Source organism: Wasmannia auropunctata, unplaced genomic scaffold, assembly GCF_000956235.1.
Source record: "Wasmannia auropunctata unplaced genomic scaffold, wasmannia.A_1.0 LD333469.1, whole genome shotgun sequence".
Taxonomy (NCBI): domain Eukaryota; kingdom Metazoa; phylum Arthropoda; class Insecta; order Hymenoptera; family Formicidae; genus Wasmannia; species Wasmannia auropunctata.
In genome coordinates, this window is record NW_012029421.1 from 1 (window position 1) to 371 (window position 371).

The following is a 371-nucleotide window of genomic DNA, read 5'->3' on the forward strand; positions in this document are numbered from 1 at the left end:
TCGTACGTCGACTCGTGCTTCGCCAGTACTTTCAGCAACGGGCGCAGCTTCATCCACCACTGATATGTCGGAATGCGATGCCTAGCGATAAACGGCAAGATGCGTTAGGCACGAGCGAAATTATAACACGACTCGTTAGAAGGGCTCAATGGGCAAATACGCACTCAAAATCGGTAACCTCGATGAGCTCCGTGAATGGCGTGTATCGGTACTGGCGTCTGACAATACCGAGCATCACCGCGCTGTCCGCCGCCGTAGTGAACGTTTTGCCATCCGGGCTGGTGCACTTTCGCAGCTGGTCACTGAACCACTCCACCGCCTTGGCGCCCATCTTCGTACCCAAGTTACGGTCGAACGGCGTCGGCGAGCCA

The 371-nt window shown here is 56.1% G+C and overlaps 1 protein-coding gene across 1 annotated transcript; it reads right to left on the reverse strand.

Annotated features, from left to right (window-relative positions):
• Positions 1-6: 6 nt before the first annotated feature.
• On the reverse strand, positions 7-360 carry LOC105460040 (ATP-dependent 6-phosphofructokinase-like; the record flags this gene model as incomplete). Its single annotated transcript, XM_011706482.1, has 2 exons — positions 165-360; positions 7-81 (listed from the first exon to the last, which is right to left on the reverse strand). Coding segments are annotated over exons 1-2 (242 nt in total), but the record flags the coding sequence as incomplete, so codon positions are not given.
• Positions 361-371: the final 11 nt, after the last annotated feature.